At 39.0% G+C, this 15,787-nt stretch overlaps 1 protein-coding gene across 1 annotated transcript in view; it reads left to right on the top strand.

Moving 5' to 3' along the window:
- The first annotated feature begins 2,046 nt into the window (after positions 1-2,046).
- Nedd4 (NEDD4 E3 ubiquitin protein ligase) overlaps positions 2,047-15,787 on the top strand; it is a 124,874-nt gene continuing 111,133 nt past the window's right edge. Inside the window, exon 1 of the mRNA XM_076850814.2 lies at positions 2,047-2,143. Coding sequence (XP_076706929.1) covers positions 2,099-2,143 — 45 coding nt within the window. The 5' untranslated portion in view covers positions 2,047-2,098. The remainder of the gene's footprint in view (positions 2,144-15,787) is intronic.

The following is a 15,787-nucleotide window of genomic DNA, read 5'->3' as shown; positions in this document are numbered from 1 at the left end:
TTCATCTTTTATTTTGAGAAAAGGTGTCACTATATCACTGGGTTTACAGGCACATGCCAGTGAACCTGGCCTGATATTTTGTTCTTAATACAAATACAGATTTGTAACAGGTTATAAAACAAAAAATTGGGCTGGGGCTATAGCTCAGTTGGTAGAGTGCTTGTTTTGCATGCACAAGGCCCCGGATTCAATCCCCAGCACCACAAAAATAAATAAATAAAAATAAAAATCAAAGAAATTAATGCCATGATAACATTTATTTTTTTTGCTGTGCAGGGGACTGAATGCAAGGCCTCATGCATAAGCCCTACGTTGTGCTACATCCCAAGCCCTATGATAGTTTATTTATTTTGCCTCACTGGGGATTGAATCCAGGGTGCTCTACCACTGAGCTACAACCCCAACCCTTTTTTGAGACAGGGTCTTGATAGGTTTTCCTCCAACTTGTGATCCTCCTGTCTCAGTCTCCTGAGTCACTGGGATTTTAGGTGAGTGCCACCATGTTTGGCTTCCTATGATAACTTTTTAGATTTAAGTGAGCCAACAATTTCTGGCCATTCTGGAATTTTGTACTCATGTTTACTTAATTGCTAACTCTTTCCCTCAAAAACATGACAAAATTTGGATTATATATTATATAATTCTTATAGATAATATGAATGAAATGGATTTGCCAAACAAAAAGTAAAATATACTCCTGTGTAACAAAACAAAAATATAAACTGTCTTGTTGCCACCTATTGACAACTTAAACTTAATAATTCAGAATTAGTCTGAATTCCTTGAGGAAAATTAAAATTAGATTTTGAGATTCTATACTTTGAAAATTTCTGCAACAATAGGAAAATGAAAAGTATAAATTCTAACTTGAACAATGGAAACTTACAATTTTCCTTAGTTATTTTCATGGGTGTTTTGTTATTTGTTCATTTATTTTTGTACTGGGGGTTGAACCCAGGGACACTCTACCACTGAGTTACATTCCTAGCCCTTTACAATTTTAATTTTGAGACAGGGTCTTACTAAGTTGCTTAGGGTCTCACTAAATTGCTGAGACTGGCTTTGAACTTGCAAACCTCCTATCTCAGCCTCCAGAATCTCTGGGATTACAGGCGTGTGGGCCACCATGACCTGCTCATGGGTCCTCTTGGTACTATGAAACCCAGCAGACACTGACCCCCCAAAAACATGATCATTCCATAGCACTGGTGGATTCAAGTTATCTCCCCATCCCCCCTGCACTACCCTCCAGTGCTATTGAGAAGATAAGCAGGTTTAGAGCATTACAGTTACACAGGGAAGCTGGACCCTGGGTAATGGTGGGATTTAAGGATAGACATAACACAGAACAGGAAATAGCTTGAGTCCGTAGTGTATACAAGTCACAGGGAGAGAATTTCAGATTCGGAGTCCAAAACTGATGAGATCCCTGGAGGCCTGCCCATTTGCTACCACACTCCGGAGGGCTTTTTCTGGCGGTCCCAAAGTCTAGCATAAATCAACACGAGAGCGCTGCAATTTTGTTCTTGGGGATTTAGGCTGGGACTAAGCACGCCTATTTCCAGGCATCTAGTCAGAGGCCGAATTCTGGGTCTGATCTCAGCGAGACTCGTCGCTGAGGAAAAACACTGCGCCCTTTCCCCGGGAAAAGGCTGACGTTACCCCGGCCTCCCCAGCCTGTGCCGCGCAGAGCCCCGGCGCTACCCCACTCCCCCACCGGCCGGTCAGCACCAACCTCCGGGTGCAGCCACGAGTGCTCTTTTCCCGCGCACCCAGCCCATCAAGCGCGTCCCCGCCGCGAGCCCCTCCGCCCCCAGCCCCATGCGCAGTCCCTCCCACCCCCGGTTCCCCTTCAGGCGCGCCCCCAGCCCCGCGCGCCACCGCTCAGCCCGCGGAGCGCGCGCTGCCAGCCCTTTCCCGCCGCGCGGCCTCGTGCCACTAGCGCTAGCTTGCCGGGGGAGGCGCTGCGGCCGCAGGGGGAGCGCCTCCTCCTCTTCCTCCAACTCCTCCCCGCCTCCTCTCTCTTCTCCTCCTCCGCACTACGGTTCCCAGCCTTAGGCGGGGACGAGCGCGTCCGGTTTGCTGGAAGCTTTCGGAAATGGCAACTTGCGCAGTGGAAGTGTTCGGGCTCCTGGAGGACGAGGTGCGGGGGCCAGAGGGTGACGGGCGGGCTTCCCATCGCACTGTCCATCAGTCGGACCTGAGAAGGCAGCCGTGGTGCCAGCGGCCGCGGCCAGAGGCTCTGCGGTCTGCGCCTCCTCCCTTTGGGCGAGCCCGGGGTGTGCGCGAGGCGCCCTGGGCACCGTGGGGGCGTCCTAGAGCTCGCGGGCTCGCGGGGCTTGCAGTAAGGAGCAAGCCCGTGGACTCCACACCCCGCTCCTCCCGGGAGCCGCCGCCTTCCCTGTCAGTTTCCTTCAGGAAGTGTTGAGGAGGGGGGCGAGGCAGCGAGCTGGCTGTGTGCGCCGAAAGCACGCCTATCACCCGCAGCGCCTTCCTGCCCCCCCCGTGGGGGGGGGTCCGCGAACTCCCTGGGGAGTGGGGCCAATTTCCTTGGTACTTAGCATCCCCCACGGTTGAGTAGACTTATCTGGCAGAGGCCCTGCCAACTTGACTTTATGAACTTTGGTCTGGAGACTCGAGTGAATTGTCATTAGTTGTTTGATTTTCTTTTCCTTCTTTGTCTGAACCCCTTTTTAATCACTTAAGTGGAGACAGGAATGGGAACGTAGGCAGTAAGATTTTTCGTCCTATTTAGCAACAAGTGTCAAATGTGGGAAATTCACCCTTCGTTTTATGATCTTCGTTGTTAAAAAATAAAGTGAAAAAGTATAAATACTTTAAAGAACCTCCCACAGCTGTTCACTTTGAAAACTGAAGTTATAGGATTTGAAGAAGACAATTTATGTTGCTTGCCTAATTTACATTGCTTTCTTAGGTATTTTCCAATAGTGTGGTAATAGTGCCTTTTCTTAGCAAGTTGGTGCCTTTAGATGTCTTTCACACTTCTCTTGAGATCTTCTTGTTTATAAACTGAGTTATTTGTTAGTGTAGGCAAGTTATTTCAGGTTATTTTGAAAATGCTTATGTGATGTGATTAGAATCTTGTCGTTTGCAACAACATAGATGGAACTGGGAAACATTTTAAGTGAAACAAGCCAGGCGTAGAAAGTCAAGTACTGCATGATCTCACTCATATGTGCAGTCTAAAAATGTCGATCTAATAGAAGTTGAGAGTAGAGTAGTGGTTACCAGAGGCTAGGGAGAATGGAGAGAAATGGGGAGGGGTTGATCAGTGGCTACTGTTACAGTTAAATAGGGTCAAGAAGTTCTGTTGTGCCATTGCACAGTAGAGTGTCTGTAGATATAATAACGCACTGTATATTTCACAATGCTAGGAAAAAGAAGTGTGAATGTTTTCACCATAGAAAATGATAAATGTTTGAGGAGGTAAATGATTTAAACACTATACAATTGAAATAGCTCATAAAAATGTACATTTTTAATGTTTTTATGTATCTATTAAAATAAATTTTAAAAATAATTTAATTTCATAGTTATTGCCAAGCAAAGTGACAAGGGGCAGATGATAGTAGCTAGAAGTTCCTCAGAAACAGTGATCAGTATGTTATAGCTAAATGGAATGTTCTAGCCAGTGCCCCCATCATTGTACTGTAGAAGACATAAGAAGGTAATGCAGCATTGCACCCATGATAGCTTTCTTCTTATCAGTTGTATCTTCCTGCCTGCTACATAACTGTAGTGCAGAGAACTTTAGGCTACCATCCAGTGCAATCAGACTGGCCTTGGACTTTACTTCTCTGTCATTGCTACTCAGAAATAGGCCCCATCATTCAAGATTTCTCATCTCATTTCTTCCAGCAGAGCCAATTGATCACAGACAAAATATTGCCAAAGGTATCATTCACCATCTGTTTTCTTCCTCTTGGTATACAGGATCTGTGTTCTCAATTATCCCTCTCACCCCTCTGCCCAGATGAAATCATACTAATTGTGGCATTTAGTGGGTGATCAGTAGCAACTGGGACCAGAAACCTCACCCCTCGAAATGAGGATTTCCTGAACTTGCTGAAGGATTTGTAATTCTGGGAAGTTTAGTTTCCTGGCATGAGGCCTACCCTATTCCCATGGTGGGGCTGTGCGTTCCATAATTCAAATTTCCTTTCATTTCCCTGTGTCTTACTTTGTCCATGTTAAGGAAGAGAGTGAGATAAGAAGACAATATGATAAGAAAGTATCTCCCACTTCTTCCGTTGTACTTGGATTATTTATTCAACACACATGCATTAACTGTCTGCTCTGGGTCATACATTATGCTAGACACTGGGGATACAGAGAGAGAAATGACTGACAAATCTCAGTCTTAAGAAGCTCACCATCTGGTGCAAAATGTGAAAGTTGCTTATTTTCTGGTTTCAGTTTCTGTCTCATCACCATCATTTGCCACTTATTTTCTAGTCCATCACAAGTAAAAAGGGGCCTTCAAAAACCCTCCCCCCCTTCCCCCTTTTAAAGAAGAAGAACACTGCACCTATGTCACCTCTAAAACTCAAAGTCTCATCTGGGAGTAGGCAGCCCTCTGCTGTTGATTAAAAGTAGAGAAGCTTTTCTGTTACAGCAAAAGGAGATGATTCTTACAGATTTGAAACTGAAACAGAAAAATGAAATAGAAATAGAATAGAATAGCATTGCCATTTAGTCAGTGTGTAGTGAATAGCTGCTGAGTCACACTGTATGAGCATATTAGAATTAAAGTATGCTGAAGTTTAGATCATAATAGCTTTCACTTTTCCATGAGTTGCTGTCTTTTTCCACAATATCTTTCTGTAAGAGGGTCTACATGCACAGTTTGCCATTAAAGCATTAGTTAATTAAGGAAGAAGTGTAACATAATTTATGTATAATTTGGTCTGACAGTCACTTGGAATTAACAGTAGAGAATAACTCTCATCTTTGGTGGGAAGAAGTATGATGGATCTAGGAATTGGAATTGAGCATCACTTTTTGCTCCTTCCAGTGAACCTCCCAATTATGTAGAGGCTGGAAAACACCACATTTTCTAGACTTCTGCAGTTATTGTTCTGAATGTGGAATAGGTTCCCCCCATTAGATGCACTTATTTGAGAGTTGGGATGTGGAAGTAAAGTGAAGCATATAGTTTTGTTCTTATTTTTCTGCTGACAGGCATAGTCATATAGACCTCGAATTTTCTATAAAAGTATTACAGTATCTGGTAACTTGTTTTATATGTATCAATAGGAAGTTGCAGAAGTAGCGGTTTGTGGCCCTTAATTCCAGATGTCTAGGTTGGCTATATTCTGGTGGTGGCCCCTGTTAGCTATGTATTTTTTAAAAACTTTATTTTATTTATTTTTTATGTAGTGCTAAGAAATGAACCCAGTGCCTCACACATACTAGGCAAGTACTCCATCACTGAGCCACAACCCCAGCTCCTAGCTGTGTATTTTTATCTATCTGGCTATAGCAGATGTGGCAGCTTCCAAGGTGGGCTGGTTCTACAGCAATTTTCCACACCTCTGGTTGTCCAACCTACAGCCTATTCCAGCTCTTCAAACAATTTTGTAAGCACCAAATTCCCTGAATTGACTTCTTTCCTCTTAAAGAATTTAGAGTGATTTTGTTTCCTGTAACTGAAGCCTGACTGAAACAAGGCAAAGAAGAAAGAAGATAAAGGAGTTGAAAGTCTCCACTGCCAGATTGGGAGTATAGTTTGCTAATTTGGAAGAATGGATACCCCCGTGGCAATAGCTACTGCAGTACCTAAACACCAGGGTAACTAAGAAGGGCATATTCTGACACTTCTGAACCCACTAAGGCTGGGCAGAGTTGACCGTGCCTGCCTGTCTTGGCATCATACTAAATCTGGGAACAAAGTTTCTAAAACTATGAACTGCACACAAGGAAGGAGAAGCATAGTTGAAGCAGCAGCAGCTGTGTTAGTAATCTATCCCAATCTTTCATGTATTGTTTTTGCCAATACCACTTTTTTGCAAATTCCAGGGTCATAATATTTTATTAAAATAAACAAATATAGTTTATTTTTAATAGTTTGTTTTATTTTAAACCAACAGAAAATTGAAAAGTATAGCACGAAGAACTTCAGTATCCTCCTGCAGATTCTCCAAATTTGACATCTCACCACCATTGTTCCATAACCTTTTTCCCCATTCTTTTTTTTTTCCTGAGCACTCAAGGGTAAGCTTTAGACACATCCCTATCATCTTTAAATATTCTAGTGAGTATTTTTCGAAAACAATAACACTATCCAGCATAACCATATAATCCTCCAAGCTAGGAAATCAATATTGATACAATACCATCTAATCCACAGATAACCATGTAAGTTTTGATAAGTATTTTAATAATTTCTCTTTTTCTTTCTGGCCCAAGATCCCATCTAGGAACATATGTTGTATTTGCTTGTCGTGTCTTCGCAGTCTTTTCTAACCTGTAATAGTTCCTCTATCTTTGTTACCCTTGACAGCTGTAATGAGTACAGGCTGCACATCCTGTGACATCTGTTTAGTGTTTCCTCATGATTATGTTAAGGTCATGTTTTCTTGGCAGGAATCACAGAAATGATGCTGTGTTCTTCTCAGTGCATTACATCAGGGGGTACATGATGTTGACTTGTCCCTTCACTGTCAGCGGTAACTTTAATCACTTGGTCATTTTGGTGCCTGCCAGAGTTCTCTGTAATTTGACCATTTCTCTCTTTATAAGTGGTGTTTTAGTCATCCTTTTTTTTTTTGCTGTTGTGATCAAAAGACCTGACAAGAACAATTAGAGGAGGAAAAGTTTACTGGGGGCTCTCAGTCCATAGACAGCCACTTCATTCTTCAGGGCTCGAGGTGAGACTGATCATCATGGGGGAAGAGGGTGGTAGAGGAAAGCAGCTGGAGACACAGCAGTAGGAATCAGAAAGAAAGAGTGTGAAAGTGCGCTATCCCCCCCCCCCCCACAAGGACAAAAATATATACCCTCAAAGGCATGCCCCAGGGACTCTCTCTTTCAGTACCCTACCTGCCTATAGTTACCACTGATTTAATCCCTATCGGGGATTAATTTGCTAGTTAGGTCAAAGCTTTCATAACCTAATCATTTCCCCTCTAAACCTTATTGCAGTGTCTCACACATGAGCTTTTGGGGATACAAAATATCTAAACCATAACAAGTGATTACTATTTTGTGGGCACATATTCTGAGGCTGTGCCAATATCCTGTTCCTCATCAAAATTCATTCCCAGTTTTAGCACTGTCTGAATCAAACACTTCTATATTTTATTTCAAATATTATTAGTTGGCATTCTATGCAAGTAGAACGTTTTATTTCCTCCCATTCATCCATCTATCTATCTATCTATCTATCTATCTATTTATATCAGCACAGACTTGTGGAATCCCATGTTATTCAATGGGTTGTAATTGATTACTGTCATTAAATATTTTGTTGTTCCAATTATACCAGATGGTCAGTGGGAGTGCTTTCATGGAGAGTTCTAGGCCCTTATAACAAGTCCCCATCATTTCTTGAACACTTCATTACTTTATATACTTTTCCTGGCACAGTTCTGTCTGGAATCAGCCATTTTCTTAGGAGTGCTCATTCTATCTGGTAAAAATGGGTTTTAGAAACCCAAATCTGAGTCTTTAGTGGGCTCATTGCTCCTGGAATGTGCTCTTCAACTGTGTCAGTGAACATGGTTAAGAAGTTTTGTGTGGGTGTGTACCGAAAACACATACATCTACAGCTATGTTAATTTGTATATTTACTTCAAAATCATTAATTCATACTGATTTAAAATTATTCAAAACTAGCAATTTAATATACCTTTATAGCCATAAGTTTCATTTCTAACAGTGAAAATCTGACTTTCATTATCCTTAATATATTTACTTATTTATTTAATTCATCTACTAATACGTTCAATGAAACTAATTTCCCAGTAACTCTTTGCATCCTTGAATGCCAGTGGGAATACTACTGTTGCATTTGTATGCCTCATCCTCCTCTGGTGGGCACCCTACTGATACATCTCCATATGGCACCTTCCTCCTCTAAGTGTCTCCTGCTGGTAAAAATGAGGACCATGCATCTCCCAAAAACAACTCGCTCACACTCCTCTCTCCCTTTGGTGGGCCTGCTGTTTACTCCTTTGTACAAGGAACAGAAGAGAAGGACATGTATGTGTATGTTACACACACACATAAAACAGTTAACTGTTAGGAATTCATATATTGCATAGGAGTAGAATCTTGGAGCTGAAATTATATAAATTATAAATTATATAAATTAAAAATAAATTTATATAAATAAATTTATATAATTATATGAATTATATAAATTATAAAGGGAAAGTGCAGGAGCAAATGAGATTTGACTAGGTTGAAATTCTGTTCCTGTCACTCAACGTGGTGATCTTGTAAAATTATTTAACCTCTATGAGAGCAGGATATTCAAATTGCTGATTCTCCCATTCCCTAGCAGTCTTCATTCCAGCACCTAGAGATGTAAGAACCTATTGAACACAACTGGTATTCAGTTAATCATGGTCATGTGCTCCACCTCTGAACCCTGAGTTAGATTTCTGATTTGAACTGCTAAATCCACCATTTTGCTGAACTCTGCGGCAGTCTATGTTACTACCTTCTTCCTCCTTAAAGTTTCTATTCATTCTGGCTCCTTGCCAATCTTATCAAAATTTTAAGAGAATAAATGAATGGAGGGGATAGAAGAATTCTGGAGATAAATGTAAGGTGTAAGGCACAGCACAAACAAAAGGGTTTCAGTCAGTCTTTTCTGAAGGTCTTGGGGATTTAATATGCCTATAGCCCATTATTATAATTCATGGCCTGATCAAAGTGTCTGGTTTCCATTGATGTGAATCATTTGGGGGCATTGAAGAGAATAATGTAAGCACATGATCATGGGAGTGCATAAAGATGCATTAGTGAAAATAATCTTCAAGGAAAAGAGTCGCCTAAGTATAATAACAGCTGCCTTTAATTGAACACTTGCTGCGTGCCAGGTTCCAGGTGAGATGTTTTCACACTGTAACTTTAATCATCACAACAATCTTGTGAAAGCAGATACTATTATCCACATTTTACAGATAAGGAATCTGAGATACTGGTTTCCTCAAGAACTTCCTCTCAGTAGTTAGCAGATCTGAGATTGAAACTCAGGTCTCTTCAGTACACAAAACTTGGTCTTTCCACTTTCTTGCTGCAAAAGGTTGTCCAAGTGAAACCCTTTAACTGAAGAGACTCTTTAGGGAGATGATGAGTGGAGGAGGTGTATTGTTGACTGTCATTGTTCTTTTTTTTCTCTCTTTTCTTTTTATACTTTTAGATGGGCCTCTGAAGTGCTTAAATTCTGTAGTGGCTTAACAGATATTTGTTGACCATTTACCCTTACTGTGTGTCAGGCATTTGGTCAGGACTTGAGCTAATAATGATGGACAATAGGGGCTGGGGCTGTAGCTCAGTGGGGAGTGCTTGCCCAGCATATATGAGGCAGTGGGTTTGATTCTCAGCACCACATTTAAATAAATAAAATAAAGGTCCATCAACAATTAAAAAAAATATTTTAAAAAATAATGATGGACAACAGGTTAGATTTTACCGAATTTAGAGCCTAGAAGGACATTAAATCAATAATTGTACATCCATATTTTATAAACATCGTGAAGGTAAAGGAATGTAAGATGTAAGCATATGATATAATTAATCTTGTGTGATGGGGAGGAGGGGAGAGTGTCAGAGAAGGCTGAAATCACATTGAAACTGAAATTAAGGATGAATAGGCGTTAGGTGAGGAATGGAGCAGTAGACTTCTCAGTAAACAGAACTGCATATGCAAAAGGTGAGATGAAGAAGAACAGAGAAGTTCATGAGATGAGGCTGGAGAGGAGAGCCGTGTTAAGACTTGGAACTGAGGATGGGGATATAACCCAGTTGGTAGAGTGCTTGCCTTGCATGCACAAGGGTTCAATCTCCAGCACCACACACACACAAAAACAAACAAACAAACAAACAAAAAAAAAAAACCTTGGAACTGAATCCAAAGTGAAATGGAAATTAATTAAACAAGTGTAAACACACATCATCGTCATCATCATTATCACTGTTATATTTTACAGTTAATGTCTGTTACATATTTCACCTGTTTTTGTCTGTCATTTCTTCTTGCTTTCCATTGGGGATCACATTTTTTTTTTTTCCAGCTAAGGTACACTCTCTAGAATTTCTGAATATTTGTTGGTAATAACTTTCTGTTTTTGTTTGAAAATCTCTTTATTCTGGCTTTTTCATTTTGGGGGGGTTTGGGTGAGGAGGAATAAAATTCATCGTGAAACAACAGATTTTTAAATGTACAATTTGATGATTTTTAATAGCATGCATGGCCAGCAACCTGATTAAGATATAGAATATTTCTATGACTCTGGACTGCTCTCTTGGGTCCTCTACCAGTCCACTCCTCTTCTCCATTCTCCATAGGCAACTCTTGTAACAATGGATTACTTTTAGCTGTTCCAGAATTTCATATGAATGGAATTGTACCTTCTTATTCTTTTAGGTCTTGTTTCTTTTTTGACATAATGTGTTTGAGAGTCACACGCGTGATTGTATCCTTAGCTCACTTCTTTTATTGCTGAGTACTATTCCTTGCTGAGCACTATTCCTGTGTATAAACCAGATGTTTATTCATTCTCCTTTGATGGACACTTTGATTGTTTCCAGCTTTTGGCTATTATGAACAAACCCACTGTGAACATCTACAAATCTTTTTTATGAATATATATTTTCATTTCTCTTATGTAAATACCTAAAGATGGAATTTCTGGGTCATAGAGTAGGATATGTTTGACTTAATAAAAAGCTGACAAATGGTTTCCATAGTGATTGTACCAGTTTAAACCCATCAATAATACAGAAATGTTTTAGTTGGTCTATATTCTTTTTTTTTTTTTTTTTTTTTTTGAGTTGTTGATAGACCTTTATTTTATTTATTTATATGTGGTGCTGAGAATTGAACCCAGTGTCTCACACCTGCTAGGCAAGTGTGTTACCGCTGAGCCCCAGCCCCAGCCTGGGTCTGTATTCATTCAGCAACATTTGAAGTTTTTGCCAAAGCTTTCCATCTACCTATATGTTCTAGCCTTTTAGTAATCAATGTTATCAGCTTCATGTGGATCTTTCCAGAGATATTCTGTTTATAAATCAACAGATATGGTACTGTCACATTTAAAAGTAGTGTTAAGATATAAAGTAATGAGGAACTGTTCTTTCTTCAAATTACATAGTACTGGGCTGGGGATGTGGCTCAAGCGGTAGCGCGCTCGCCTGGCATGCATGCGGCCTGGGTTCGATCCTCAGCACCACATACAAACAAAGATGTTGTGTCCGCCAAAAACTTTAAAAAAAAAAAAAAATTAAAAAAAATTCTCTCTGTCTCCCTCTCTCTCTCACCTCTCTCTTTAAAAAAAAAAAAAATTACTTAGTACTAACTGAACAAAGTTTATTATTATTCTAAATGTAACTATATTAATGATAGTACTTTCCTTACTCATCCCCATGCCGTTTGCTATATGCCTATGGATTTTTTTTTTTAATGTGTGTGTGTGTTTTGTATCAGAGATTGATTTTATATTTTATTTTGAGACAAGGTGTTACTGAGTTACTTAGGGCCTTGCTATGTTGCTGAGGCTGGCTTTGAACTTGTGATCCTCCTGCCTCAGCCTTCTGAGCCTTTAGGATTATAGGTGTGCACCACCAGTCTTAGATGCTGGCTGTTGCTCATTCTGTTATGAGAGTGAGCAAACTCCACCACACCTGGCTATACTTATGGTTCTCAGCTTTGTGTCCATTAGAATCATTTGGAGAGTTTGTTAAAAACACAGATTACCTAAGAGTATCTGATTCCATAAGTTCAAAAAATCACATCTGCAATACATTCCCATGTGATGTTCATACTACTGGTTCAGGGAATATAGTTGGAGAACCACTGCTCTCTCTCCAATCTAAAGGTTCTGGGTATTGTTTTTTGTTTGTTTGTTTGTTATCATGATTGTTACCATCCAAAACTCCTGAACAGTTTTATTTATTTATTTTTTAAAATATTTTTTTTAGTTGTAGATGGATATAGTACCTTTATTTTATTTGATTATTTTTATGTGGTACCAGGGATCAAACCCTGTGCCTCATGCATGGTAGGCAAACACTCTACCACTGAGCCACAACCCAGGCCCATTCCCGAACAGTTTTAACTTATCATAACAAATGTATAGCAATCATATATTCTAGATTTTAAGACAGTTCTGATTTTATCTATTTTATTTCCTAGTAAAAAATGATCTACCTTTTATATATTTATAAATGGTTTAGAATAAATTTATACAAAAGAAGTAGAAAACTTCTGTCAATCCATAGGATCTGATTTTTAGTTTGGAAAATATGGTCACCATAGATTATTTTTGCTCAAAATGAACTGACAACAAACCTATCTACGGTAGCTGAAAGTAGCAATAAAGTACTTATTGAAAGCAAAGACGAGTTTGCCCTTTTCATCCCCCTCCCCCTCCCCAACCTGGGTCTAAGTCATATGTTGCTCAAAAAAAAAAAAAAAAAGTATATTTATATTGCTCCTTCCCTTCCTAGCAAGCAATTGTTTTCTTAAATAAATATTCATTGTTTACACAATCATACTATATACAGTATAATTCACATTGAATCATTGTACCATGTTTTTAGTTATCTATTGCAAATATTTCGTTTGCTTTAGTTTTCTGTACATTTATCACAAATTTAATTGCAAACTGTCAGAGCTTTAAAAGCACTTGATGCAGTAAAAAAAAAAAGACGTGTGTGTATGTGTGTATATATATAAATTTATATATATAAATGAAATGATCATAAGTATATAGATTGCTACCCATTCCTTAGCCTCTTGGTGTGCTGTACAGCCATCATCTCTGGGCTTCCATTTGTCATCCTTGTGGAACTTCTGTTCATCTCTTTTCTCTTTTGAATCCATTGTTTCCCTATATTCTTGTCTTCCTTTTTCCTAACATATTTGGTGGCATACTTTCTCTACATGAGTGGTAGTTACTGTCGAGAGGAGAATCTCATAATAGGATCATCCGATCCTACTATTTCATTGTGGAATTCTCACGTATTAGTATTTATAGTATATCTTTCCTTTGGATCAGTCAGTCTACCTAGTGAGGAGTCTTCCTGTCTCCTTATTGGTGGGTACTGGTCTGGCAGCCAGTGTTCTTGTACCCAGGTTGGGGAAGCAGATGGGGATGAAACAGGCAAACACTTCTTTGCTTTCAGTAAGGTGCTTTATTTCTGTTTTCAGCTTGGGTAGGAAGGTTTGTTGTCAGTCCAGAGTTGTCAGTTCTCAGTATTTGCTCTGTATCCTGCTGGATTCGTTAGAAAGATAATGAATAGATTGAAAGATAATGAATAGATTAGTTTCTTAGGTTTTGGAATCTCACAGTTTTTTGACTTTTTTTGTGGGGGGCGTTACTAGGGATTGAACCTAGGGGGGACCTTCCGCTGAGCTCATCCCTAACCCTTTTTAATTTTAATTTATTTTTGCTGAAGGTCTCACTAAATTGTTGAGTCTGGCCTTGTACTTTCCATCCTCCTGCTTCAACCACCCAAATCACTGGGACTATAGGCATGTGCCACCGTGCCAGCCTCTTTTCACAATTTTTATAGTGGAAAAATTCATAAAATGTATTACTTCAGATACAAGATAGTATGTAATAAATGCTGTGTGAATGATCCTCTGATTTTAAGATAATTTCAACTATGAAGGCTTTTAGGGAAGATATTATTTGAGCTTTGAGAAAATGTATAATGTGGGCTATGTCTCAGTAGTGGAGCACTTGCCTTGCACATGTGAGGCACTGGTTCAATCCTCAGCACCACATAAAAATAAATAAAAGTATTCTGTCCATCTACAACTAAAAAAAAATTCAAAAGTATAATGTAAAATTTATAAAAGACTTAGGAAGTAAAAACAAATCTTCATGATCTCATTACTTTTAACAGTTATGTTCATTGTTACGTATTTCTTCCTAACCTTTATCCATCTATACATTTTAGAGATTAGCATCCCCATCTGCCCTCTATTAACATATAATTATTCTCTGCCAAATAATATTGATTTAAATGGCTTTAAAGCATTTTTGCTCAGATGATACAGAATTTTAACAGAGAATGGTAAGAGAACCTAGCTTTATAAAAATGAAATAAACTTAACATTATAAAAAACTAAATACAGGGCTGGGGATGTGGCTCAAGTGGTAACCGTGCTCGTCTGGCATGTGTGGGGCACTTGGTTCCATCCTCAGCACCACATAAAATAAAATAGAGATGTTGTGTCCACCAAAAACTGAAAAATAAATATTAAAAAAATTTTTCTCTCTCTCTCTAAAAAAAAAAAAAAAAACTAAATACAGAAGATATATAGATATTTTTAAAACTGTCTTGTGAGGTTGGAGGACAACAGAAGTTGAGAAAAGAATGAAGAGAGTAATAAAAGATAAATTCTTCAACACAGATGAGAGATGGAAGGATCTGAAATTCTGCATTTCCTTTTCCTGATTGTGGAAGAGAAGGGAGAGTAAAGGGTACTTAATAGATATGTTCATGAATTATAGACACTCCTCAGCCCTAGACACTGCTTTAAATTATTGAAGCCATCTTCATAGATAGCATATTACCCCTACCTGTTTGATTTTCCTCACATCTTTGCCTACAATTTGCAACTTCACTTTACCGTAAAAATTAATCAAACTCCCTTTACTTATGAGTAGGAGAGGACAGATTCATGCTTTAGTGAGGAGCTCCACTCTGTTTCAGAATAATATTCCCATCCCTGTCTTAATTAAAAGAATGATCTTTAATTTTCGTTTCCTTTTTATTCATTTGAATTCTATCCAGATATCTGTTAATAGCACACTTAGTATCATAAAACTATTGATGAGTTTCAACTCCAATTGCAGGATTTATGTTGCTCTCCTTCATTTTAAAAAATGATGTGAGAGTTAATGACTTCTGGTAAAATTCCTTTACCAGTTTCAATCATTTTCTATTATATAGCTATAATGTGAAGATAAGATGAATGCAAATATGAAAATAAAGCGGCATTTTTAGTTTAATCTGATGAAGTTCTTTCAATCACTATAGCTTCACTTAACAAAAACATTTAACTAAATAATTAGTTTTAATTTTTGGAGTGAGAATTGCAAGCAGAAAGTTTAAAAATATGTCGGTGACTGCTAGTAATTTATAATCTTCCAGAATTGTTTTAAATTAATGCTTGTTGAATTTTCTCTAGGAGATGGGGGAATATTTCAGTCAAGCCTACATAGATAGTTTTAGGGAGGTTTTTTTTTTTTTTTTGGTAGTAGGGATTGAACCCAGGGGTGCTTAACCACTGAGCCACATCCCCAGCTGTTTTTGTATTTTATTTAGAGACAGAGTCTCATTGAGTTGCTTAGGGCTCCCTAAGTTGCTGAGGCTGTCTTTGAACTTGTGATCTTCTTGCTTTAGCCCTCAGAGCCACTGGGATTAAAGGCATGTGCCACAGCACACAGCTTTCTTGTTTGTTTTTGAGACAGGGTTTCACTAAATTGCCTCGGCTGAGCTTGAATATAGGATTCTGCTACTTCAGCCTCTTAAGTAACTGGGATTACAGGTGTGAGCCACCATGCCCAGCATGAACAGCTTT

This window comes from Callospermophilus lateralis, chromosome 3 (genome assembly GCF_048772815.1).
Source record: "Callospermophilus lateralis isolate mCalLat2 chromosome 3, mCalLat2.hap1, whole genome shotgun sequence".
Classification (NCBI taxonomy): domain Eukaryota; kingdom Metazoa; phylum Chordata; class Mammalia; order Rodentia; family Sciuridae; genus Callospermophilus; species Callospermophilus lateralis.
The sequence above is the reverse complement of the archived record's forward strand: the minus strand, read 5'-3'. Positions and strand labels throughout refer to the sequence as shown.